The sequence below is a fragment of the Monodelphis domestica genome, chromosome 4 (genome assembly GCF_027887165.1).
Source record: "Monodelphis domestica isolate mMonDom1 chromosome 4, mMonDom1.pri, whole genome shotgun sequence".
Taxonomy (NCBI): Eukaryota; Metazoa; Chordata; class Mammalia; order Didelphimorphia; family Didelphidae; genus Monodelphis; species Monodelphis domestica.
The window spans coordinates 403318940-403343739 of record NC_077230.1 but is presented as its reverse complement, the minus strand read 5'-3'; the positions used below and the strand labels follow the sequence as shown (position 1 = coordinate 403343739).

General features: G+C 36.5%; 1 protein-coding gene and 1 long non-coding RNA gene across 31 annotated transcripts in view; one reads left to right on the top strand and one right to left on the bottom strand.

The window, feature by feature from the left end:
* CAMTA1 (calmodulin binding transcription activator 1) overlaps positions 1 to 20871 on the top strand; it is a 1356239-nt gene extending 1335368 nt beyond the window's left edge. For 17 of the 30 annotated variants that reach the window (XM_056795879.1, XM_056795868.1, XM_056795875.1 and 14 more), the window contains 4 exons: positions 1713 to 1733; positions 3063 to 3256; positions 5945 to 6019; positions 17575 to 20871. In XM_056795879.1, coding sequence (XP_056651857.1) covers positions 1713 to 1733; positions 3063 to 3256; positions 5945 to 6019; positions 17575 to 17647 — 363 coding nt within the window. In that variant the 3' untranslated portion in view covers positions 17648 to 20871. Of the gene's footprint in view, positions 1 to 1712; positions 1734 to 3062; positions 3257 to 5944; positions 6020 to 9102; positions 9134 to 17574 lie in introns of all 30 variants that reach the window. The other 13 variants (XM_056795869.1, XM_056795866.1, XM_056795880.1 and 10 more) reach the window with 3 other exon arrangements.
* Positions 1106 to 24790, bottom strand: LOC130453912 (uncharacterized). Its single transcript, XR_008911578.1, has 3 exons — positions 24472 to 24790; positions 22747 to 22895; positions 1106 to 1496 (listed from the first exon to the last, which is right to left on the bottom strand). It is a non-coding gene; the product is annotated as an uncharacterized LOC130453912 (long non-coding RNA).
* Between the last annotated feature and the right edge of the window lie 10 nt (positions 24791 to 24800).

The following is a 24800-nucleotide window of genomic DNA, read 5'->3' as shown; positions in this document are numbered from 1 at the left end:
ACATAAGCTGAATATTAAATAATAGGGATTTTGGTTTCCAAATCATGTAGGGCAATAGTCCTGTTAGCATGCTCTTCCAAAGCAAAAGCCCTTTCAACTCTGATTCCCATCATGCCTTCCCACATAAAAGGCCACCCTGAAAATAATGTGTTGAATACAAAGACCTTCTTTAGGTCTTCCAAATCAACCATCCATCCTTATTCCAGAGCACTCTAATTTGTCATCAAAGACCTTTTGCCTAAGAAATAGTAACAAGAAAATGGAATAGAGGGCCAGCTTTAAATACTTGGCACTTCATTTGGTGATCTATAGGATTATGTCAAGTTTCTCAAATGAATCAAATGAGGTCTCAGATGAAATACTGCATATAATAAATAACACTATGAAACATATCCACTATCACCTTCTCCATGAACCTTTGAATTCTCTCTAGTTATGTTTTTTAATGCTCTTTCTGTAAGATAAACAAAACATATCTGACTCTTTAAAATCCCAAAATACACACAGTTTTTCAAAATGAGTGTTCCAACTCATTTTGAGACAATAAAGTCTACTTAAGAAAAGTGGATCATACAGCCATTCAACTCTTGTGTCACTGAGATCAGGGAATTTCCACTGCCAAATAATTGAAAACCTGAAAATAGATGGCCAGGAAATATATCAGCTTTTGCTTACCAAAAAAAATTTTTAAAAAGCTATATTCCTTTTCCAGGTGTCTATAGCATGCCTAAAAGATGGCATATTTTGCCATACTTAACCCCTTTCTTAGAGAGAAAAGATATCCTCTCTGTATAATCAATTAGTGTTCTTTAAAATAAATCTATTAAGTCCAAAGAAGAAGACAGTTAACTCTAGGTCATGAGCCATAATTTACTTTTAACTTGTCCCTGAGAAATGATACAAGAGCCCAAATTATCTGAAGTTCCTACCAATGTTACAAACTTAATACTTTTTCATTTTAAAATTGCCTTTTAAACTATTCTGTGACTTTGAAGCAAAACAGTTAATTCTCAGTAAGTATCTGTGGAACGGCATAAACACCAAATCTTTTCTGATTAACTAGGTAGTTTGAAATACAAAAAATATGCTTAAGTTATGATTCTAATTCCTTACGAAATTCAGTACATTTATTGAACAGAATGTTTTTATAAGTCTGTGCTTTAGGTCTTTCCTTTATTTCTAGGAAAAGGAAATGCTAAATTTTATAATAATTCTACATAGAAACTCTTGGTTTTATGCTCTCTTGTTATGAATCATGGCTTCAATTTCCAAAAGGAGCTCAAGTTGTTCTACAGTCAAGACCTTATTAGAAGGGGAAACAAATTCTCCAGGCAATATCCAGCTGAGTTCGTGATCCCGGGAAATGAAGGCTTATTGTGTAAACGCTGACACCACAGTACCTATAGCTCAGCAGCACGGAAGCTGCATTCTTTCTTGTGTTGCAGGCGGGCTCCCCAGCATAGAGCATCTGGCACTCACAAACCAAAGCTGGACATCTGGAATAACATCAAAAGCATTTATTTTAAAATATAAGATTTTTTAGACAAACTCCTCCACCCCCAAAAATGCAGAGGGAAATTTGTCTACAACCTTAAAGAGGTTAAAGTGGTTAGGTTAAATTAATTTCTGTTGGTGGTTTTATTGGTTCTGTTTTTTTCCTTTATAATTCACCAATCTAACATTAATCTTGTATTTTCTGTTTCTCCCCCAAGCTGACATGGATAGCCTTGAAGGTAACGAATAAACACAAATAACGCTTCCAACCATTCCACCAGAGTCAAAAACTTCACACTCATTACCAGCTACAGACAAAGTAGTTCCTTAGATGAAATAAGATAATGGCATCCAGTGCCAGTGAGAACTGTATGGTGTGGTCATACCACCCCAAGTTAGGGACACCTAACATCAGTGTACACAACCTTTCTGAGTGTTCACTGTGTTGGAATGATTTTTGATTAAGTGAGGGGCGGGGGGAGGTTCTATGAGCCAGTCTCAGAACATAACAGGCCATTATTATCAACCAGGTGAGCCTCTAAGGGCTTACTTCATCAATTCATTAGATGAATACCCTAAAGGGTTATAGCTAAAGTTGGAAAAGATCCTCTTGAAATAGTTCTCTCTCCAACATTTCTTTAAAATAAGTTTCCTTCTTCCATTTCACCTCATAATTCCAGAAGGAGTCTAGTTGCAGGATATAAATTTATTTTCCTTTCAGTGGCAAAGTAATATTCTGATAGAAGAGGGCATCATCATGACTTCTTTCTGCAGACCCTTTTTGGTAAAAGAAAGATTTGGACATGACTTTCTTGAAAAATTAGAAACTAGAATATCCAAAGGTGGACATTCAAGAAAAGAAAACACCAGTCCTGTGATGTCCTAGCCTTTTCTTTTGTGGACATAGTAGGCAGAATGGAAAAAACAAACATTTGGCTCCTATGCTGGATGCTAATGGCCCCGTCTTCTGTGGTTATTTCCCAGGCTGTCCTGCCTTATTGCTTCACCATCATCTTGCTTTTTGGGGGTATTAATCATTACAGGTGGCAACGGATTTATTGAAGGTGTCAGCGTTTCATGATAATCCTTGTATTTGGGAACTTGAGACTCAGAATTAAAAACAAGGTTTTGATTACAAAGCAGATCATATGTGTTTTTTGAGATGGGAGGCACGTGGGGAAAGTTAGTTTAAATTCTACAAGTGATTTATAAATATTTTCATCCAACATCCAGAATTTCTGTCATATTTTTTAAAAATTCATAAGTTTTTAAGCCTGCTGCTCTAAAAAAATACTTTTATTAATAAACAATAGTTTGGCATTTGTGGAGGGAAAACACTTGATGTTTCCTGAGCTGGAATTTTTATTACAACGTGCATTTTGGAAAGGTAGGTGAAAAAATCCATAGTAGGCCTTGGCAATGATTAACTGTCAAAAGACACAGTATGAAATGAGAGCTTCTCCTTTCACTAAGAGTCTGTTCCAAGGAAACAAGGCTCCTCCATCAGGATGGGAGAACTTGTCTTTCTCCTGTTGTTACTACTTAGCTTGTTCTTGTCTCCTCTGCAGTATGCACTTTATAAAAAGATGACACAGGCTGCCATCCTTATCCAGAGCAAATTCCGAAGCTATTATGAGCAGAAAAAATTCCAGCAGAGCAGACGTGCTGCTGTGCTGATCCAACAGTACTACCGGAGCTACAAGGAATGTGGCAAAAGAAAGCAAACTCGCCGAGCAGCTGCAATTGTACAACAGAAACTCAGGTAAGTTGGATAAAATAGTGAAGAGGGCATCACCAAGCAGAAGGGGATCCCAACTCCAGTGAGTAAAGATGCAAAGGCCCAGAGCTGGCACCAAGCTATACTCAAAGCTAATTATTTTCCGCTTACAGGTGTTGCAGACTTTGAATATTTACTTTGTGTTGACTGTGTATCTGTACATGGAGTCTCCAAAATTATTGCAACAGCTCAATATTCTGATTTCAGAGCTGGGTTATGAAAAACAGAAACAAAGTTTGCACCTAAAAAAGAGGCATATCAAGTATAATATTCTGAGGTTTGAGGTAACTTTGGCAAAGTACTCAGAACAAATGATAGACTAATGTGAACTTAATAAACTGTGGCAGTTTTCTAAAATACAAGTTAACCCTTTAAAGAATCAGAAAAAAAAACCCAGAGGAATAGGGGGCAGTTAGGTGGCTCAGTAGATTGAGAGCCAGGCCTAGAGACAGGAGGTCCTGGGTTCAAATTTGGTCAAATTCCTAGCTGTGTAACCTTGAGCAAGTCACTTAACCCTCACTGCTTAGCCCTTACCATTCTTCTGCCTTGGAACCAATACATATTGATATATATATATATATATATATATATATATATACATACATATACATAACAATACAAAGCTAAAGGTTTAAAACAAACAAAGAAATCCCAAACTCAAGGAAATCCATTTTTTACCTAAGAAATCACATATCTTAGCAAGTTCCAGTTAAATGACAGACAAAAACATTTTTAAATGAATTATTTAAAAGTTTTACATAAATCACTTAAAATGGAAGAAAATGGAATAATGCACATATATATGCATATGTGTGTGTGTGTGTGTGTATATATATATATAAATTGCAGAGGAGAAATATCTCCTCCATTACAACATAAGCTCCTTCAAGGCAGCTTCTTGAGGTAACACAGGGAATAGAGCTGGACTTGGAGTCAAAAAGACCCAAGTTCAAATATGACCTCAGACACTTACTAGCTGTATGACCCTGGGTAAGTCATTTGATCTCCATTTTCCTTGGTTTCTTCATCTGGAAAATGGGAATAATAATGGTACCTACCTTAATTGTGAAGGTGAATAATAACAATAGCTCACATTTATTGAGTGATTACTCTGTGCCAGATACTGTGCACAAAGCATTTTATAATTAATTGATCCTCACAAGAACCCTGAGAAGTAGGTGCTACAGTGATCATCCTATGTTACAAATGAGGAAACTAAGGCAAACAGAAGTGACTTGCCCAAGTCCACAGCTAATAGATGTCTGAGGCCAGATCTGAACTTTGGGCTTCCTGACCCCAGGCCCAGCTCTACCCACTGTGCCCCCTGGCTGTAAAGTACTTTGCCTAGTACCCAGCACATAAAAGTACTTTGCCTAGTACCCAGCACATAGCAGATGTTTAATAAATGCTTGCCTCCCCTTCAACTTTGTCTTGGTAGTCCCAGTGCCTAAGCACAGTGCCTGAAATAAAATATTCAACAAATATTTATTGGTATTAAAAAGAAGGAATGATTGAGCTCAAGTTAAATGTACATAAAAATAAAAATCAGTATATATGATAAAAAAGAAAACAGATTTGGGAAAATAGCTATGGAAAATATAACTAATAGAAATTTGACATACAAAATAAAATGAAGTTAAAAATATACAAAAACACCAGTGGACAAATGTCCAAAGGATAGTAGTATTCAAAAGAGAAAATCCAGATAGTTAATCACTTGAAAAAATGCTCAGCTTTATTGACAATCAAGGAAATCCAAATTGTAGCAATGTGGAGGTATTCTCTCCAATGCATTATATTAACAAAAAAACTTTATAAAGTAGTGAAACTTCATGCTGTCAGGTCATTCACTCACTGCTGGTGGCAACTGTGCACTAAGAGAATGTTTCTGGAAAGCAATCTGGCTTAAAAGTCACAAAAATAATTCTATTCCATAACCTCAAATGCTATCAAAGGAGGGGAGGGGGAAAAAAAGACAATCTGTTCAAAGATAAGAAAACTAAACTGTCCAAGAATGTAGGAACAGTTATGTGAATCTTGGCATAATAATGTATTGGAAACCTTTAATGAAATTCAATATGACAAGCATAAGAAATTTAAAGAAATCTGTATGGAATTTGATGATACAAGTCAGCAGAAATAGAGGCAGCAGAACAGAGTGAGCCTGAAGGATGACTTCTCCCAAACATCCCAGAACTCCAGACTCTCTGGCTGAAACATCAGGGCAAATCACATGCAAGGAAAAGTGATGAGAAAGAATGGATAAAGAAGCACAACAGAAACTTATGAAATCATTTTCAGAAATGTATTTAAAAGTAAACAGTTACAAAGCAAGTTTAATTCGTTTGTTTTTGTGTTTACTACTAGATTTGTAATAAATCTTTTTTAAAGAAGTATGCTTAAAATTCTGGAGAACATCAGTTCTTTCACCAAATCAACTTGAAAGACGTTCACCCCAAAATTTTAAAATACAATTGTCATCTTTAAATTTTCTCCAATTCAAAATATTTACATTTAGTTCCTTTTGTCATTCTTGGAGATTAATTCACACTCTATCACATGTCTCTTAGGCTCCCTTGATGAAGTATTTAATTTTTAATCTAGCACTAATACTGGCCTATTTTAAATAAGCTCTATAACTCAACAGTAATAGAAGCTAATTTTTTTTTTCAGGAGCAGTCTACTAACCAAGAAGCAGGATCAAGCTGCTCGCAAGATAATGAGGTTTCTACGCCGCTGTCGCCACAGGTACATTAGTCCCCATGTTGATCTTATCCATCAAGACTAACAACACAGTCATAATCTTTATTTTAAAAATTTCCAACATCAGCACAAGGCTAATTACCTTAGTAAATTACTAGGACAAATATCTTCCAAAGGATTCTGGAATAACAGAACCATCTGAAGTAGGAAGTAATAAGTGAAATGTAGTAACTACTGATAGGTAGGAATATAAAATCAACTTGTCATATATAGACTTTTGCTACTTATGTTGGGTACAAGGAGCTTTCTGTTTCAGCCAAACCAACTGAATTCATAGTTTTCATTTAATCCTTTTTTCTACACTACTCATGTTCTCCATTCACACAAACTAATTTTACTCTCTGAACTGTACACCAAAGTAGAAAACAAATGGATTTCTCAAATCTCCAAGGAAAAGCTTCCATTAAAGATTTCCATTATAGAACAATGATTTCTGTGAAATAGTAGCTATACTGTTGCCCTCTGCTGGATAGAATGCCTGATTTATTCTTGGTCAAAGCTGATTGTCTGATGAGCTTGAAAGAAATTACATCAAACAGAAGAGGGAGGTAAGAAACACAGCTTAGATTATTGGGAGATTCTTAACCACTGGGGAGGGAACTGGTATATAACAGGATACTATGCCCCCCAACAAACTAAGGAGATTCAATACCTCATCTTCTATAGCAGTTTCTCTTTATTTCCCCAAATCTAGAACTTCATTTGGAAGTCTAGGAATGTATACTTGGTTTGTACCAGAAAGAAATACTTTGTTTTATTTCCTTTACATAAGATTCCTTTTTTTTTAAGTCTTCCTGATAAACACTAATGTCTCAGAACCAATCTGAGATGGGTACTTTAGTGACTCTGTCTTAGGCATAGGTGTGCATTTGACTTTTCTCACAAAGTAGTATGTTTCTCAGAGGGTCAGAATCTTGATTTTCCTATAGTTTATGAAGCCAGTCTTTCTGGAAGGCACTTAGATCTCAACATATTCTAATACAGAATTTGTTCTCTGTCATTCAAAGATTGTTTTTTTCCTATTGTTTTCTATGTAGCATAACTATGATATAATAGTGCGTCTTTTCTCTTATTGTGTAGAATGTGAGACATCCAAATGAAAGAATAATTAAAATAAGGCACCAATGACAATCCTCTGAAATGCAAGAAAATCCTGAAATGACCTTTTAAAGAATCATATTTAAGGCCAAGTATGACTATAAAACAGCCACTTTGGTTGTACTCCATGCAAAAAATAAATCTCACTGGTTTATAGTCATACCACACATGTAGCATTCAATAAAGTAATTAATAACCAAATGGGGTAACATTATTTTTGCTTAATGAAAATGCCATGGTCTTCCATGTTTAGGGCTCTCCTGGCTGTTTAAGCCTCCTTCTTTTCCTTCTCCTAACTGTTATGTATCAAATCCACCCGGGATGGGGTAGAAGGCTCTACAGGCATAAAGCATCTTAGAATTGTATGCACTTCTAAATATCTGAGTCAGATGCAAATTTTTTAAATTACCTTAACACAACAATCAGAATTTTTATATTCTGAATTTGCAGTTTTTCTTCATTTAATCCAACTTCATCTCTTTAGTATCAGCACAGTTGATCTTTGTTCATTAAAGATCACAAATCAAAATTTAATCATAATCATTGTTCAGGTTCCATTCTACCAAATCTGCCCCCTATACCTTGGCCAAAAACAAAAGTGCTGGGCTTGGACTCAGGAAGACCCAAGTTTAAATCCTGACTCAATCATTCAATACGGCTGTGGGAGTCTGGACAAATCACCTAACTTTTCTCTGTCTCCATTTCTTCCTCTGTAAAAGGAAGAGGTTGGACTAAATGCCTCTCAGGTCCTCTTCCACTTTATTCTATCATTTTATAATCTATGAACCTTTAAATGGCTTTAAAAATAAAGAGGTTGTACCCAAAATAGGAAGAATGGACCTCACACACACATACCCGGCCCCCTTCCCTCTCTCTCTCTCACTTGCTCACCCCACCTCCTTCCATTTTCTTTTAGAATTATCTTTCTATTAAGAAAGGTAAGATGGCATAGTGACTAGAGAACCAGCCTTAGGTCTAGGAACATCTAGGTGCAAATCCCATCTCTAACACACGCTGGCTTTGTGATCCTAACCAAATAATCAACCCTCTAAGCAACCCTAGTCACTTTCTAAGAATGTAAGTTGAAGAGAGATGTTGATCTTCATTGGCCGAGGGAATTTCCTCAGCCAGGAGATCCCTAAACCAGTCTCTATTCTTTTCTGTATACAAATGAGGAAGAATTCCAGAGTATTTTTTATTTCTTATATTCAGTTCTTAACTTGTAATAATGTCATAGGAAATCTAATTACCATGGGTTTCTAAACTTTTCTGTTTAGAATGGGACAAGAAAAAGCAATTCCAATAATTCCAAAACCTTTGATGTTTATCATATTTAATACTACTCCTGGCATATATTTTGTGCCACTGTTTGAATAATTAAGATATTACTTATTTAGAGCCAAGAAAATTTGGAATCAGATTTAGCAACCCATGAAATACAATAAAATTAATACTCATCCCCTATTTATGATGATTCTTGAAACCTGGAGAAATCTATCCAAACCCATTATTGGAAGGCCAATTTAAAATGTTTGTTTCTCCTCGGTTACAGGGCCATTTCATATATTTTGGAAGAAAGTGCTATGTTTATCACTTCTTACAAAGTCTTCCTAAAATATGGAACCCTCTGACACTACAAAAGAAAAAGGCAGAAGAGTTTGAAATACTTTCATAAACTTAAGAAGTAGCAGTCCTGTCCTATTTCCAGGGGTCATTACTAGCTCCATTTTATTTAAACCTCTGATACACACTGAATAAAATATAAAGTCCAAAACATATTTCATACAGATTTTTTTAAAGCACTTGTAGAATTTCCACCTCATTCTCATTCTTGCCACCACTCTCCTTTTTTTCCTCCCCAGAAAACAAAGCCACTCAGTCTTCTTTTTGTCTAACTAAAGCTATTTGTAAGGTTTCTGTTATGACATTTGTATGCTAATAGCTGTTTGGTATTGTTTTACTGTCTAAAGCCCTCTGGCGGACCATAGGCTGTACAAAAGGGTGAGTTTAGCTGCCTGCTAGCCAGTTTCTCTCTCTTCCATTTTAAATACTTTGCTTTCTGCTTGCTTGCATGGGGCTGCAGCCTAGGTATGCTAGTAAGTTTCACATCAATTAATTATATGAAATGAGATCAAATAAAAACTAACCCTACTGCAATTACTAACACTGATGTTTTATACAACAGGAAAAAAAATTACGTGCAGTAGATAAATTATAAATGCATGAATACATATGTAGGACCTTCTTTCTGAAGCCACCGCTGGGCATGCTTAGAAAGTGGTGGGAGGAACCTTCAGTATAAAAATGGCTGATGTTACAAGTTTGGAACTTGAATGGGTCTGCACTAAAACAAGAGTAACAAAAAAGTACTATGAGAGTAATGTTGTTATAAAAACTTTTTCACCTGAACATACCTAGTAAGCTAATAATTTCTTAGAAAATTCTAAAGCAAAAAATGACTTTGGGGCAACTAGATAATTTTTATTTGACGTATTTATTACTCAGAATTATTTTGACCAAAATAATTCCTCCCCATTAGCTGGTTTTTGAAGTTTCATTTTCTAAATATCTCATTTCTCTACTACTTGAGATGAGTCAATATACCTAGCTTGGGTGCTCTTTTAAATGCAGCTTCCTAATAATTGGAATTCTAGTTACAAAATCATAAATGAACTAAGCCTCTAGTATTTAAATTCAAACATTGAATTAAAAGAAATGTTACACATAGAAGAATTGAGTAACTATGCCTCATATGACTAAATGTCCTACACGGCCCCAAGGAGGATAAAGACCAATAAAATTTATATTTTAAGGAACTCAGTAATACACAGGATTAGCTACAGAGAGGAAGAACAATTGCTTTAAAATCACTGTCACGGGGGCAGCTGGGTAGCACAGTGGATTGAGAACCAGTCCTAGAGACGGGAGGTCCTAGGTTCAAATCTGGCTTCAGCCACTTCCCAGCTGTGTGACCCTGGGCAAGTCACTTGACCCCCATTGCCTAGCCCTTACCACTCTTCTGCCTTGGAGCCAATACACAGTATTGACTCCAAGACGGAAGGTAAGGGTTAAAAAAAAAATAAAATAAAATAAAATCACTGTCACAATGTTCCTGAAATGCTAGATGGCAAATATGGTCTTTATCCTCAGAGTACTTAGTAAGGAAAATGAATATACGATGTTATTTAAGTAATTTTAAGTCAAAACTTGAATTTCATTTCCTATTAGAAAACTGGCTTTACTCCTTAGAAATAACAGGTCACCTTTCCTCTCTGGGCCTCAGTTACTCATTATATTAAAAAATATGAGGGCTAGAGCAGGTCACCCATTAGGTGTCTTCCAGCCCTACCACCAGGATCCTATGATTAACTTGATGAATGAAATCTTTCCTTCCTTCCTATTGCCTACAGAGAAACGGATGGATTTAAAATATCAAAGTGGAATTCTATCAACTAATAGCTACATTGTTTTCTTTTCTCAAATTAACTCACTAGTTATTTATCCAGTCATTTAAGTACTTAATGGGGAAAGGGCAACAATCCTTAAAATCTTAAGTCTGTTCAAATCTATGGAGAGAGTTTATCATTATTTATATCCTAATCCATTCTTTTGAGACTAGGTCTCCAAATCTCACCCAGGCTGGAAGTATATTGACCATTCACTGGCCTGCTACCAATACTGATTGTTAGGAAAGCTTTAAGCTGCTCCATTTTTCCTACCTGGATCAGTGTGCTGCTACTTGGCTGCCTTCAGGGCTCTCACCATACTACTGCATGGTCATTTAGCTCCTCCTTCAGCTCAGAACTCCTTAACTTAAGTATCCACTAGCCTCAGCCTCCCCCATGAGCAGGGATTATAGCTGTGGACCACCATCCCCAGATATGTCTTAGATGTTTACATTTGTAACTTAAATTACTTTTTTCCCCGAAATTCAGACTAAGGTTCATACAAGTTAGGCATAGAGAAGCTAGAAGCTCTGAGGGAACTAATACTTCATCCACTGAAAGGTCTTTAGACCAATATATTTACCTGGATTTTAGTTCTCTGATAAGTTGCCCAAGGTAATGTTAATTTAATTTTATGTTAAGTTTAAATTTCTGGGAGTATTATCCCAAATTCTAGGGTTTCTCAAGAAGTGAAATCCCATGCCACATCTTTCGTAAAGTTAATGTGGAACTAATCATTCCTTTTCCCCTGCACACCCAAAAGTTTCAACTCTTCATATATTCAGAATAACTGGAATATGAGAAATTTGTTTTTAGGAATATGAATTATAGTTATGTTTATAATCATAATAATTAACTGTTATGTTGACTACTTTAGATCAGCTCATAAGTGGGAAGTTTCAAGTTCTGTGTAGGAAAGCTGGCTTACTATATTGAAAAAAGAAGAAAAATCAACGTGAAATTTCTCTCTCTCCCATACTGTCTTGTTACACACAAACACACATGATTTAAAAGGACTCCAAAAGAACACATGCATGCTCCAGTATTCAACTGAATTAGTACTGACAATAACTTGTATCTTGCATGGTACATGCAATTAAAACAGCCTGCTGTGAGGAGTCAGCATCTCAATACGGTGGTTGCTTATGCATTTTGAAGCTTGCTAGTCTCTGGTATGTTAACTCTTTTTAAGAATGAATATTCTAGATATGATTATCAATATCAGTGAAAGCTCCCTCCCTTAGTCTCCTTAGTGCCTGCTGCATTCTGTTGCGAGTTCCAGAAACACTCATGCATGGTAACTTGGAGTTTCATAGCATCAATCACGCCTTGGAATCCATAGGTAGTTTAAGAGATGGGAGAAGAGGAGATCTTAGTGTTAAGATACTTTCTAGAATAGTAATCTCTGCCTAAGCACGTAAGTTGAGGAATAACTTACATTCAGGGCTTGGACTGGTTACCACTGAGATCTCCTCTCTCTTCAATCATAGCAAGCTAGGTGATCTTGCTAACAGTTCCCAGGTTGGAACTACAGTTGGAGGCAGGACATTCTGTGTGTGAAGGATTCATATCTCTGGAGTTTTCATCTGAAAATAATATCATTTATAAAATATGCCTACTAATAGAAATATAATATTGATATACTGAAAAATGTGAAAGAATGAAATGTCAGGATATCTGATTGGTAGACCACTTCAGATTGTGCTGTTAGAGGTTACCTATAAAAGACACCTCCTGCCCATCATTAGAATGCCACCACAGTAGGTCCAAGAAGGCTAACTTCAAAAGCATGGAACCTCCAGAAAGAATCCTCTGTTCATCATGTTTCTAATTCTCAGATGGGAAAGTTAAGCAAACACACCAAATGCTATTTTTCTAGTCTGACCCTTTTCCACTCAGCTTTTCCTTTCAATGGCTGTTTCCAACTTTATTAGCCAGTGACTCAAAATTATGTTTCTAAAAGGGAAACTTATTTCTATTAATATCTGATTTAAAGGCTAGCCTGATAAATTAAGACTTCAGTTTCACTGTTAATTTTTTAAGACTTTATCTTAGAAAATATGTTAAATTATTAAAAGCAAGAAGTGTTAGGAGGGATGGGGCAAGAGTAATCTGAAGAGATTACAGATGTCTATAAGCCTACTTTCCAGTTAGATTTAAACACATTATTCTAATTTTTTAAAAGTAATAAATTCTGAGCCTCATAGCAGGAAAAAAAACAAGATGCAAACAAGAAACAAGTGGGGGAAATAAGAGTAAATAATCTACATTACACAGCCATCTTTATTCTGAATATATTGAGGCTGCAGTTGGCCTGAAAAATATCACTCCTTTTCTAGAGATAGAAATCATTTCCCTAATTCCTTTTCACTTCAACACACATCCTTTCAGAAATTTCACTAGTGTTAGCAAATATTCTCAGGGAAAAAATCTTAAAGTCTCTTCTCTCTGAAAAGCAAACACCAAACCAATTCCTGTCTTCCTTTAATATTCTAGCAGCAGGGATTACAGGTTTATTTGAATCAACCCTGTGAACTGTTAGCCTAGTTATCCTGATGGATTTTCAACAAAGTTGGGTCCAAAAGTCCTGCTAAAACAAAGAGACCATATAAAGCAAGTGCCAGCAAATTAAGTTGCAGAAAGGGGTGGGAATTAAAATGCATTTTAATAATGGTTTTAAAAATACCAAACCTTTCCCTATGTTTGATCTTGGTTCTGAAAATGTATCTATCTGTGCCAGCTGCTGCCATCCACTATGGTAAGTATTGACTTCTGTACCTGACCAGTCAGAGAAGCCATATGAAATATCTTTAAGAGGTCATTCCCCAAACCCAGTGGATTAATCTTTTAACATGCATCCATTTTCCTCTGTGACAATTCTTTTAACAATATCTCTAAAAATACATAATGAGTTGAGGAAACAATATTCCAAGTTGACATGTCAATTGTGTCACTGTTCTCATAGTTACATTTGAGACATAACAAGAAGCATATTAACAGATTCTCTCAGTGGCCCAACTTATTGAATAAAGGACAAGAACTGAATATGGGATGTGTCATCATGGGTGCAATTAAGATCTCCAAAGTAATTTTGTTTCGCTTACCTCTTGCAGGGACTGAATATTTTTGGAACACAGAGGTGTCTGTTAAATTGCAGAGAGCATGCTCTGGGGTATCATTCTTATTGGGCCTTTCTGTCTTTTTTTTGCAACTCAAATGAGGTTTCTGGAAAATGGCAAGATCTCCCTTTTCCTAAATTTCCCACAAGTCATTTCAGCTCTAAAAGCAACAGGTAACTGACTAGAAAGCCACGTAAGGCTGCCCTACACATACTGACGTCCAGCATTGCAAGAATCTATCTGCTGAAACTCACTGACTCATTAAACATTTCTCTGGCTGAGCATTACTGAGTAGATGTAATGAAGCAGCTTTGCCTTATGCTTAAACCATGAAGCCATTATTTGCTCCAAGTTTCTTAACTAGGCCTTCTCCATTTGTTCATAAGTTATCATTTGGACGTCTGACGGAAGTAACACCACGTGGGCTTTGTGCTGGCTTTCAGTGCTGTTGCTTACCACATCACTTCAGTACATTATGATGCAACATTGTCGGATAAGACTGGGACCAAAAAAAAAAAATCCCAACTGTGTGATCATTTTCTGTTTAGAAATCTTAGGAAGTTTAAGAAAATGGTTACAGTTCAAAAAGTCTTGCTGTCCTAAGCATTCACCTCCACTCAAAACTGGTATGTTGGGGCAAGGGCCAAAAAGTTGACAAAGGGTAAGCTCTCACGCCTGGTTCAGCTGCCCTGCTGTTTTCCAGTAGTAGTACAGTTCAGAAACATAACCATGTTGCCTTTAACTCTTACATTGTCATGTATCTGCAGAGACTGTTCTCTTGTAAATTCAAGATCTTTGAGGAAGGCTGCATTGCACAGGAGTACTGTTGGTTCTGTTTCGACAATGTCTGCTGGAATGCAGTTATGAGAGCAACGACAATTTCTGTAAATGAACTGCGTTGTTTGGCTAGTTATTAAGATTTTCACAATGGGCACTAGCCGGTAATGAGACAATTTATAGTGGTAATTCCCTGCTGGAACCTTTAGGTGACCAGTTACAAAGTAGAAAAATCTAGGCAAAACTTTGTTTTTGTCTATTTGATACACCTTTAACTGAACACAGACACCCCCTGCCCCTCCACCCCCCCATCAAACTGGCTGGTTGTTTTGGTGTCATAAAGACACATCATTAAGAGAAAAGCAAAAACAGCAGTGTATGAAAACTTATACCAAAATTAAGCTCCTTTTTTGTGAGCTCTTTAAGAATTATAGGGGGAAAAATGCATTTCAAGTTATATCTACTGGAAATCTAAGGAAAATTCAGTAAATTTATAGTCAGTACTCCAAGTTAGTTTCCCTAAACTCTTTTGAAATATATATCAGCTTATCTTACATCCAGAGCACTTCTTTCATGGAATTTAAATGTAGGCCAAGGGGAAAAAACTACTTTAGGAATGAGTTGAATAGTTTTAAAAGATAATTTTTAAACCTATTCTTAGTTATTACTCTTAGAACTGTGACTCATAATTTTTTAGAAAAAAATCTCATTGAAAAGGACTGATTTGCCCAGTTTTCCATTCTACAACACCTATTCTGACAATCCACCTTACTTACATAGGGAGTAAAATTCATCCATCAGCCAATTTAGTGGTCTGTGAGGGAAGCCAAATATCACAGCCTGGTCGTAAATCTTCACCATCTCTTCCCTTCGTAGTTCCCTATCCCATTTGGCCCTCTGCTGGGAAAGGAGAATAGCTACTGGACTTGAAATCAGGAGACCTGGGCTTGAATTCTGATTGTGACATTTACTCAGGTTTGATTATAAGCAAAGTCACTCCCTCTAAGCCTCAGTTTCTTCATCTATAATAATAAAGTCAATATAAGTTCTACCTCCCATGATTGTTACAAATAAAGCATTTTGTACAGGTTTAAGAGTTATAGGTGAGGGGGCAGCTGGGTAGCTCAGTGGATTGAGAGTCAGGCCTAGAGATGGGAGGTCCTAGATTCAAATCTGGCTTCAGACACTTCCCAGCTGTGTGACCCTGGGCAAGTCACTTGACCCTCATTGCCTAGCCCTTACACAATACACAGTATTGACTCCAAGACGGAAGATAAGGGTTTAAAAAAAAAAGTTATATGTGAGATATCAAGTCACAATTTGAATTAAATATCCTGTGACTTCTAAAGAATTTAGTAGTCGCCAGTTTCAAATTTTGGGGTCAAACATTTGGGGTCATGAACCTCTATAACCTTAGCTTAACATGGTCAATTTGTTGCTGAGCCTTTTTAGTTTGGAGAGACCTGTCAGATTTAGTGCTCTTCTGACACCCTTTAAGAGGCCATACACTAAGAGTCATATTTTAGCATACAAATTTAGACATATGTTTTACAATAATATTTTCTCTGGCATTCTGATAGATTTTTTAAAATCTACACACTTGAAATCTTATTGCAAATTATGGAATCATATTAGTAGTGTTTTCTTTCACTTCTATCCTTTCTTTGCTTTCCTTTGATTAACCATGGGTCTGAAAGAACTACTTTTATGCCATTTAAATAAAGAAACAAGAAATATAAAACATTTAAAAATCCTAACACATTTCTTAAAAGTGATCTTTGTATAGCTGTACTTTAAGCAAACCTAATGTTAAAAAAAAAAAGACGTACAAAACTGAAAATTATGCAAGATTAATGACAGGAGTCTTCTAAATGGTGGACTTCCCTATGTATTTTTAAATTATTCCATATATAAAAATTTTAATTCAATTAAAACACTTTTTAAAAGCTATTTTGCTATTTTGTTGTAACCTATCTGTGAGCTTTGTGGGAAAATGACTAAGGTATCTTTAAGTATGAGAAAAGAGAATACTAAAAGTTATTAGACCATGGAAAAGGAGAGATACTACTAATTAACTAAATCTCAGTTTTCCATCTGTAACATATAGCTATGACCCCACTTCCAAGAAAATCATATGCACAAACATCCATATTTAGAATCAAAGAGCTGGAAAGGACCTAGAGATCATCTAATCCAATCCCATTTTATAGATGAGGAAACCAAGGCCCAGAAAGATAACTGCAAAATAGTAAAATTAATGGTTAACAATATAAATTTCAAAAGGAATTTTTACATCCACAAAAGATTGACTATTGCATTTCTTTCAATAACATTCTGGTGTGTTTAAAATATTTCAGCTGGGAAAAAAATCACTGTAAGAACTTGGAGAATCCATCGATTAGAGAAAATTAACATTGTGAAGTTATATAGATTTAAACGAAGCCACAAATTCATTTCCATTCAATTTACTAAATCCCTAATATGCAAGACACTATGCTAGATGATATTTACCTATAATGCACACCAAAAAATAACATTATGCAATGATGAGACCAGGTTCAAGATTTTAACAAAATCAGAAAAAGTCCATCAGCAAACATTAGTTCAGTACATAAAAGCTGAATAAATGTGTTTATTCAATTTCCCCAACTTATGTAACTAAGAAGGTATAACTATGTAGGACAACTTCATGGGACTTTAAGGCATTGATGTTGGTCAATCAAACCAGTTAGAAAGAGCTGCTGGTTCTGTTTGTCCAGTTTCAACACATTACTCTCCTCTCTGATGTAATAGAATAATGAAATCTGGTTTTGTTGTGTTCCTAGAATATGAAATCAAAGCAGCACCTAATGAAAGAGCATTCATAACCATAGGATCATTAATTAGCCTATGAAACATTTCTTCCTTCTCAATGTCTTTTTCTTACTTTCTAGCAGTTCAGAGGTCCCCCTGCGTCTACTGTCTCTAACAAATGCTCTTTTTTTTTGCCATTGACTCTCTGCCATGCCTTGGGGTGTGCTTCATAATAGAAGGGATGGTTAGGAGAGTCTTTCTTCCATTGGAAGTAGTGACACTACAAAGCAGTCTCTTGTTTTTTCAGAGTGAAAGAATTGAAAAAGGCCAAGGAACTTGAAGACCCGCAGCAGCAGCAGCAGCATCCCGTAGCAATGTGACATTGCTTTTCAGACTGTTTTCATTTTCTGTTTTTAGCAGAGACATGCAACAACAAAACAAAACAAAACACACACAAAAAAAAAAACCCACTGCAGTTTTCAGAAGCTCAACTGCAGGATTTTAACAGTAATGTTTTGGTCATTGCATTTGCACTTTCATGGACAACTTTTAATTTGTTCAGCAAGACATCTTGGAACTCAATCTTCTGTTGGATCATGGGAGAACAAGACACCAGGAGGAATCTGTGAGAGGCTTCCTTCTCTCAGAAAGAAACGGTTATCCTCATCTAGGGCTGTATTCAAACATCGTGTGGAACTGGACAAATATTATACCAAAAATATAGTTAAGAAAAGGTGGGAATGCACGAGCAACAGAGAAAATGCTATTCCTGCACCTGTCAATCATTTCCAAGAAGCTGAATCTTTGGGATTCTCGATGGAGGGCTTAGATCGTACAAATCTTTATTGGGTCCGTGTGTTCTCATTTCCTTTGCTCTTCTGTCCTTTAGTCTTTTTTTTTACTTTAATCTCTCTACAGCACACTTAATGCAACTTTTTAAATCTGCAGGTTTTTAATGTCTTGTGGAAATTTGCAGAGGGGTGGATGTGTGAGGCAAACGGGTAATGCATGAGAAATAAGGAAGTACAGCTTAAGGAAGTTTGAAAGTTTTATGTGTGTGTGTGTTTTTTCCTAGAACCTGCGAAGTATATCAGTCATCATGTCCTTTTTCTCATGTCCAGCACTTTATTTTTTGCCTTACTTTCATGGGAGATGAAAGTTATGTAGAATAATTAGTAAAGCATGTAGCTTTTTTTTAGTAACCTTGGAAAATCTTAGACATTCTGAGGAACCATTAACATTGCCTGGACATTATGCCACTTAAAAGATCAGTGTGGTGCTGCGTTCTGGCCAGTAAATTCCATATGTTGGCGATATTTCATCAAAACTGAGCAGTTTCTGTATATATAGAAGGTAGAAATGGAAAATGAGAAATACTATTTGAAAGGGATTATATTGATTAATTACTAAATATTTTATTCACAAAGGGTCAATAACATGGCAAGATAAAATTATTATTTGTATAGTTTTGTCTGAATGAGCGAGAAAAGTGTGGATGTATTGTTTGTACATATTGTATATATTAAAACAAAGAGATATGTGCATGAATTCAAGAAAAAAGAAATGAAAAAAGCAAAGCATTAGTGGCTATGGTCTGTAAAATGAAACAAAAACTTTATTTCACTATAAGAGTACTTTATTTTAAATGTTCTTTAGAAGAACATTTTGCTAAAGCATGACTAAACTGCAAAAAAAAAAAAGAGCTACTGTATTTAGACTTAGGAAAAAAGGCAGAGTAACATTACTAAAAAAAATTAAAAAAAAAAAGGATATGTTTACATTTAATTTTGGCTACCAGGAGTTTATTTGATTTTATTTTAACTTTTTTTGCCAATGGTGCCAAGTAATGTGAATGCTAATATTGCTTAAGAAAATTAAGTTAATTTTGCAAAGCAGATAATCATAAGAAAAACCAGTATATAGCTTAACACCATCCACTCACTCCAATAAAGAACACTTAGAATGAACATAAACTGAAAAAGAAATAGTCTGAAAATAGAAAAATATGTTTCACATTTTCATATCTCCTGCTGGAAGTCAGAAAATGTAATAAAAATTGCACAAAAAATTAAAAAACTTAAAATTTAAATGATGCAAACTGGTCTTGTAGGGGTGTCATGGTATATTACTATTTCCACATAATGAGGAGCCAAAGAAATCAGATACTTAAAAAAAAATAGAAACTACTAATGTTAAATTAAGAGAGGGTAAGTTAGTATTTGCTGATACCAGTTTAAAATTTCCAAGCTAAGTCTGAAGATCAGTTGGTGTAAAGTTTATGACAATTAGTTTTATTTTTACTTGATTTTGGCCATCAACTGTAAGTTAAAACATAAGGCTTGTTGTGAAGCCTAAAAATATTCACAAATAAGAAGATTTTAAACTGGTGTCTTTGGAAGGAAGGTATATACAAAAGGATTGGGGTAAAAACTGGGGTCAGTGCTCTTGGTGCCTTTTCTATAATTGTACTTGTTTTTTAATTACTTCCTTTCACTGCCAACCTTGAATTACTGTACAGTATATGTCTTACTGCTCGTGATCAGCTCTGACAACAGTGACAGTCCCACAACAAACAGCCACCTGTACATTTGTAAACTGACCTAACTCAATTTTTTTTAAGTGTGTGGCTCATGCTGCAGCTGTTGCTGTCCCAAAATATCTATTATTTTACAAAATTGGGCCTGTAGGAGAACATTTGAGTATTATACACTCATATACACATATACATAATTGCACACACAAATGGGAATAGAATGTGAAGGCCAGATCTTTTGAAATGTCCTGTATTAATACTGAAAGAATTTAGATATGTTTATTCCATTTGTTATAATGTAAAGAACGGATCTTTTTAACAAGAGTAATGACCTCAGTGGATGTTTTAACCCTCACATTTCTACAAAAAAAAGTTTCACATACATTATTAGATGGGCAAGACAGAAGACTCAGTAAGATATAGAAATATTTAATGTTACTCTTCCAACTCATAGGGTCTTTGGGGAGGGAAGAGAAAGTAGGTTTAATGCCTACTGTAATAACCCACCTGTATAACATTGACCACTGAGTTTGTTCAAAATGCACTTCCACTGAAATAATGCATTTCTGATCGCCCTTTTCTTGGTTGTGGATCATAGTTTTGAGTATAAGATGATAGGTAAGCGCAGCTTTCTTGGATAATCTGAATTCCCAAGTGCCAGGAGTAGGATTTCATTATAAAAATTAATAGCTAATATTATTCTGTCTCCTGAAAATTTAATTGCTATTATTACACATTTGAAATCAGCTGTACTGTGTGAACGAAATAAAGACTATAACATGAACCCCCTCTATGGTTGCACGGTCGCTTATGGCAGTTCCACACAGTAGTTGGCGCCCAACGGGGGGTCCCCAAGACTTGCATGTAAAACTAGTCTAGATGTCTCCTTTTTGTAAGTTTTATTTTTGTAATTGTGCATGTAAAGCATCACTGAATCAATGGATCTGTTGAAGAACTCAGCTGCTGGAACCATGCAAAATGTTTTGAATTGCCCTTAAAATATGGAAAATGTTTTCTGAATGCTTTATATTCTTTCTGCTGTAAATTAAAAATGAAGAAAATTTCCCCATACTACGTGTCTGTGTGATTTGTTCTTTATTTAAATTTTTTGGCCATTTAAAGCAAGGGTACATTTTGCTTAACTTCACATCATTTCAAGCACATTCTCTTAAAAAACAAAGTTTGGGTATACCATCTATCTCTAATGAACATAATTCATACAGGACCTCCAATGCACATCTCAGTAATGTTCTATTCAACTTGAAAATAGTTATTTAAAGGAGTTAAATTAGAAAGAAATAATTTAAAATTTTTGAATTTAAAATATCAGACAGAAAACCATGTTACTAAGAAGTCTGAGTCACTAGTGACAGTCTTCCAAGCTGTTTAGAATTCTACAGGGCTCCTCTCTATTCTCACTGCCAGCATCCTTGTGCAGGCCCTTTTCACCTTTCCACATGGATTACTGCAACAATATCTTAGTTAGTTTCTCCCTCAAGAGCCTCTTCCCACTCTGCTTCAACCTGGGATTTCATTAATATACAGATTCCCTCCTCAGATGCATATCATAACTCTACTACTTCCAAGAATGTTATGGACACACACAAAAATCATCTTCACAGGATAGGTGGTAATGTACTCCTGGTCCACTTCCAAGACTGATATGAATTACAAAGATTTTGGGCATCACTTTCAATCAAGTTGAAGTGTAAAGGTTTACAATGATATTTTAACAACTGGCTCCCTTGCCAGCATCTAGAACACTTGTGCCCCCTGGCCAAACTGGGGATAAGCCCCTCCAAACTTAGCAGGACTGCTACCAGTCTCAAGGACAGTATGCAGAGCTTTATTTGAGAGAGCCTGCCAGAACCATAAGCTTCATTCACACAGCTTTTAGAACCCACAACCAAAGTTCAAGGACTTTTGGTGGAAGATCTTCCTTAAAAGATTGCATTTATCAAGTCAATCCCCTGCTCCCTGTTGCCAACTAAGATTCAAATTCTTCTGCTCAGCTTTGAGATCCACAATCTGTCCTTATGCAATCTTATTCATTTCCCCTACATGTACTCTGGTCTTTGCCAAGGGTCCTCACTATCCTTTTGCCCATTTGTTCTTGTTTCTCTACCTTTGCTCACAAGGTTCCAAATACTTTTACTCCCCTCTGTTTATCCAAATTCTGCCCGTAGTTCCAAAATAGGTTTCCTCTTGCCAGAGCAGCCTACTTTAACTACTATTGCTCATCCTGAGTTAACAGAACTTATTCCCTTTTCCTAACTTCTACTGCTTTTAGAGTTAGTACTGTAACAGTTAAAATAAAGTAAGCTGAGGCACAAAGTTCCAAGCATGATCAACTTATTAGTAAAGCACATATTTACCAATCAATAGGACCTCAGTTTCCTCAGCAAATTCAAGACCCCAAATGCAGGAGAAAGTTCTCTTTTATAGGTTTTTGGGAAGTACAGAACAAAGAACAGGGATTCATAAACAGGTAACAAGTTACAAGAGCTCAACATCAACAAAATCAATGTGACTGGCTAAAGAGCTCAGGAGTAGGGCACAATATGCCTGGCTGGAGTTTGGGAATGAGGGGCTAGCAGGAGCAACTAAGAAATGTTCCACATTTCAGTTTATCAGCAAGGTTGGAGAGAGTGGATTAGATTTCTTTGGACAGCAAGCCAGACATTCTTGCAAGGATAGATACTAGACCTGACTCACATGGCATCAACCAGCCCAGGGGCATCTACCCCAAGGATAGTTGATTTTCTTTCAGCAAGAAGAGAACAAAGATTAGCATAATTGATTTCTAAACTTAACTCACTGCAGGCCAACTGAATTTCTAAACTAAGTTCAGAGACAAAGTAACCATGACTTAGGTAGTTACAGTACAAAATCAATTAACTACAAACAGGATCAATTAAATGATACAGAATCAATCTGTTTTCTTACTAAATAGTTGCAGAGCCATCAATCAGATATTCCCTGAGAGCATCTCTTGAGGCTTTATCCTTTCTTCCCACAGCCTGGACAAAATTCTCCAATGATCAGCCCAGCCCAGCATGTCCTAGCCATGGGCAGGACATGGGCTCAGGAAATACCTGTCAACCGAGCCAAAGAAGACAGTATTTTAAGCTTTAAGGAACCATCTTGAGCAAAAAGGGTCAGCAAATTATGGCTGGAGGGCCAAATCCACCTATCAAGAGGGCTACAATTTGTTTTTATATTTTAAAACATAAAAACTCTTGTTGGCTGGAGAGTCCTAGAAGAGCCCATAGGTTTATGAATGCGAAATCCCCTACCTCCCTTTATGATTAGCTTTATGGTTATTGTTTTAGTATTAGCAATTTTCTTATTAGCAGTTGTCCTGCCCAGGATATGATTCTAGTTAAGCAATGTTCTCAACCTGAACTTGCAGTCACTTAGCTTATGCTAACCTTAGATTTAGGGTGAGTGACTGCTCTTTCTGAACACAAATGCTAGATTTGACTCTTCTGAGTATCAAAAGTGCAAGACATTCTAAAATTGATAAGTTACCACCCCTAATGACCTTTTAGCCTTATAGCATTCTTCTTTTTCAGCTGATGTAGCATGATTTTCCTCTTAACTGTATTGTTCCTACCTATGCTTGATGTATATTTCTGTCATTCGCTGCTCTTGGAACATAACTTTTGGGGTATAAAGGAAGCCCACTCACAAGGCTCAGGGTGTTAGGTCTTGACCAGACTCCAGCTTTATTGTGAGACTGGCCCTCTCTCAATAAACCTATTCTTTTTTACTTGAAGACTTTCTTTTATTGACATTTCTTCTGATCAATAAATTTTGCCACAGGTTTTAAACCCCTAGACTAGCCTTATCCCTTCATTTTTATGGTTGATAAAATTTAGACTCAGATGATTGTTATACAAATAAGTAACTAGGACAGCCAGGGTTCCAATCCAAATCTTCTAGCAGGGAAATGTACTGAAGCAGCATCCCTCCAGCCTCAAGTTCTGATTGGTGAGGAGATACTCAGCTCCAACTTATACTTTACTTTTTTGACTCAACGAAAATGGACTTTTAAAAATTTTGTTTGTTTTTTAAAAAACCTTTACCTTCCGTTTTAGAATCCATACCACGTACTAATTCCATGGCAGAAGAGTGATATGGGCTAGATTAAATGACTTGCCCAGGGTCATAGTTAGGAAGCATTTGAGTCCAGATTTTTAACTGTGCCTGCTAAGGGAACTCACATTCTATTAAAATAGGATTAGCCAAACTCATTTTATCTGCCTCGGGACTACTTTGTTTTCGTAAATATCTCCTAAGCAATTGGAATTAAGTGACTTGCACAGGATCACACAGCTAGGAATTGAGCGTTTTTACATCAGATAAGATAAACTCGTTTCTACATCAAAAAAGGTCTCCTATCTCTCACTCAATTTTAATGTAAATTTAAATGCTCGCCGACCTGTCCAGGGTAGAATGGTGAGGTTCAGGGTGGACCCTACGTATAAAGGGGCAGTGAGACTGTGGTATAATTCACCCTGCAGCCTAAGAGATAAGGGGCTGAGAGAGGAAACTCTGTGCGTGCACACAAAAGGGCCCGGATGTACCTGCTTCTCCCCGTACCCCCATCTCAATTCTAAGGTGTGAGAGCTGGGGCTGGAATGGGGTACCGCCCCCACCCTCACTTACCCTTACTACTTCCTTCCCCCCCGCTAGGCCCAGGGCCCGTCCCAGCGGTTTCCTACAAATGCCCAAAGCATCTCAACCAGAGGAGAAAAAAGAAAGCTGAGAGACTTGCCCTAGCGGAATAGGGAAAGCGAGGAGTGGGAGGCGGTACAAGAAGTGGCTGTCACCACTCTCGCTCTCCCTCTTCCTCTTCGCTGTCAGGCAGAGCGCCTCGTGAGGCAGCAGCGCCCGTTGAGTTCGTTGGGGTCCGTTAGTGAGGATGCGCACGCGCGCCGGAGAGTGTGCGCGCTCCCCTCAGCCCCCCCGCCCCTCCTGACTTCCTCAGTGAGGGG